This window comes from Egretta garzetta, unplaced genomic scaffold, assembly GCF_000687185.1.
Source record: "Egretta garzetta isolate BGI_Z169 unplaced genomic scaffold, ASM68718v1 scaffold67, whole genome shotgun sequence".
Lineage (NCBI taxonomy): Eukaryota > Metazoa > Chordata > Aves > Pelecaniformes > Ardeidae > Egretta > Egretta garzetta.
The window spans coordinates 62,974-63,231 of record NW_009260340.1 but is presented as its reverse complement, the minus strand read 5'-3'; the positions used below and the strand labels follow the sequence as shown (position 1 = coordinate 63,231).

The 258-nt window shown below is 69.8% G+C and overlaps 1 protein-coding gene across 1 annotated transcript in view; it reads right to left on the bottom strand.

Annotated features, from left to right (window-relative positions):
• Positions 1–258, bottom strand: part of VPS4A (vacuolar protein sorting 4 homolog A) — a 13,514-nt gene that overhangs the window by 894 nt on the left and 12,362 nt on the right. The window contains exons 8-9 of the mRNA XM_035898032.1: positions 166–257; positions 7–25 (exon numbers count right to left, since the gene is read on the bottom strand). Coding sequence (XP_035753925.1) covers positions 7–25; positions 166–257 — 111 coding nt within the window. The remainder of the gene's footprint in view (positions 1–6; positions 26–165; position 258) is intronic.

Below are 258 nucleotides of genomic sequence, written 5' to 3'. Positions count from 1 at the left end.
GGGGGCTGCGGGAGGGACCGCGGACCTGCGGCACAGCCAGGCAGCACAACGCTCACGGGGGGGGGAGGACAGGGACCACTGCACCAACACCCACCCAGGGGTGGACAGACAGACACCCCCACAGACACACACACCCCCCAGGCTGGGCACGGCCCTCCCCCTCACCTTCTTGAAGTGCGTGGCCGACTGCACCTTGCGGACGGGCTGCATCAGGGCGTCCCGCACGATGATGCTGATGTCGGTCCCCGGGTAGCCGAC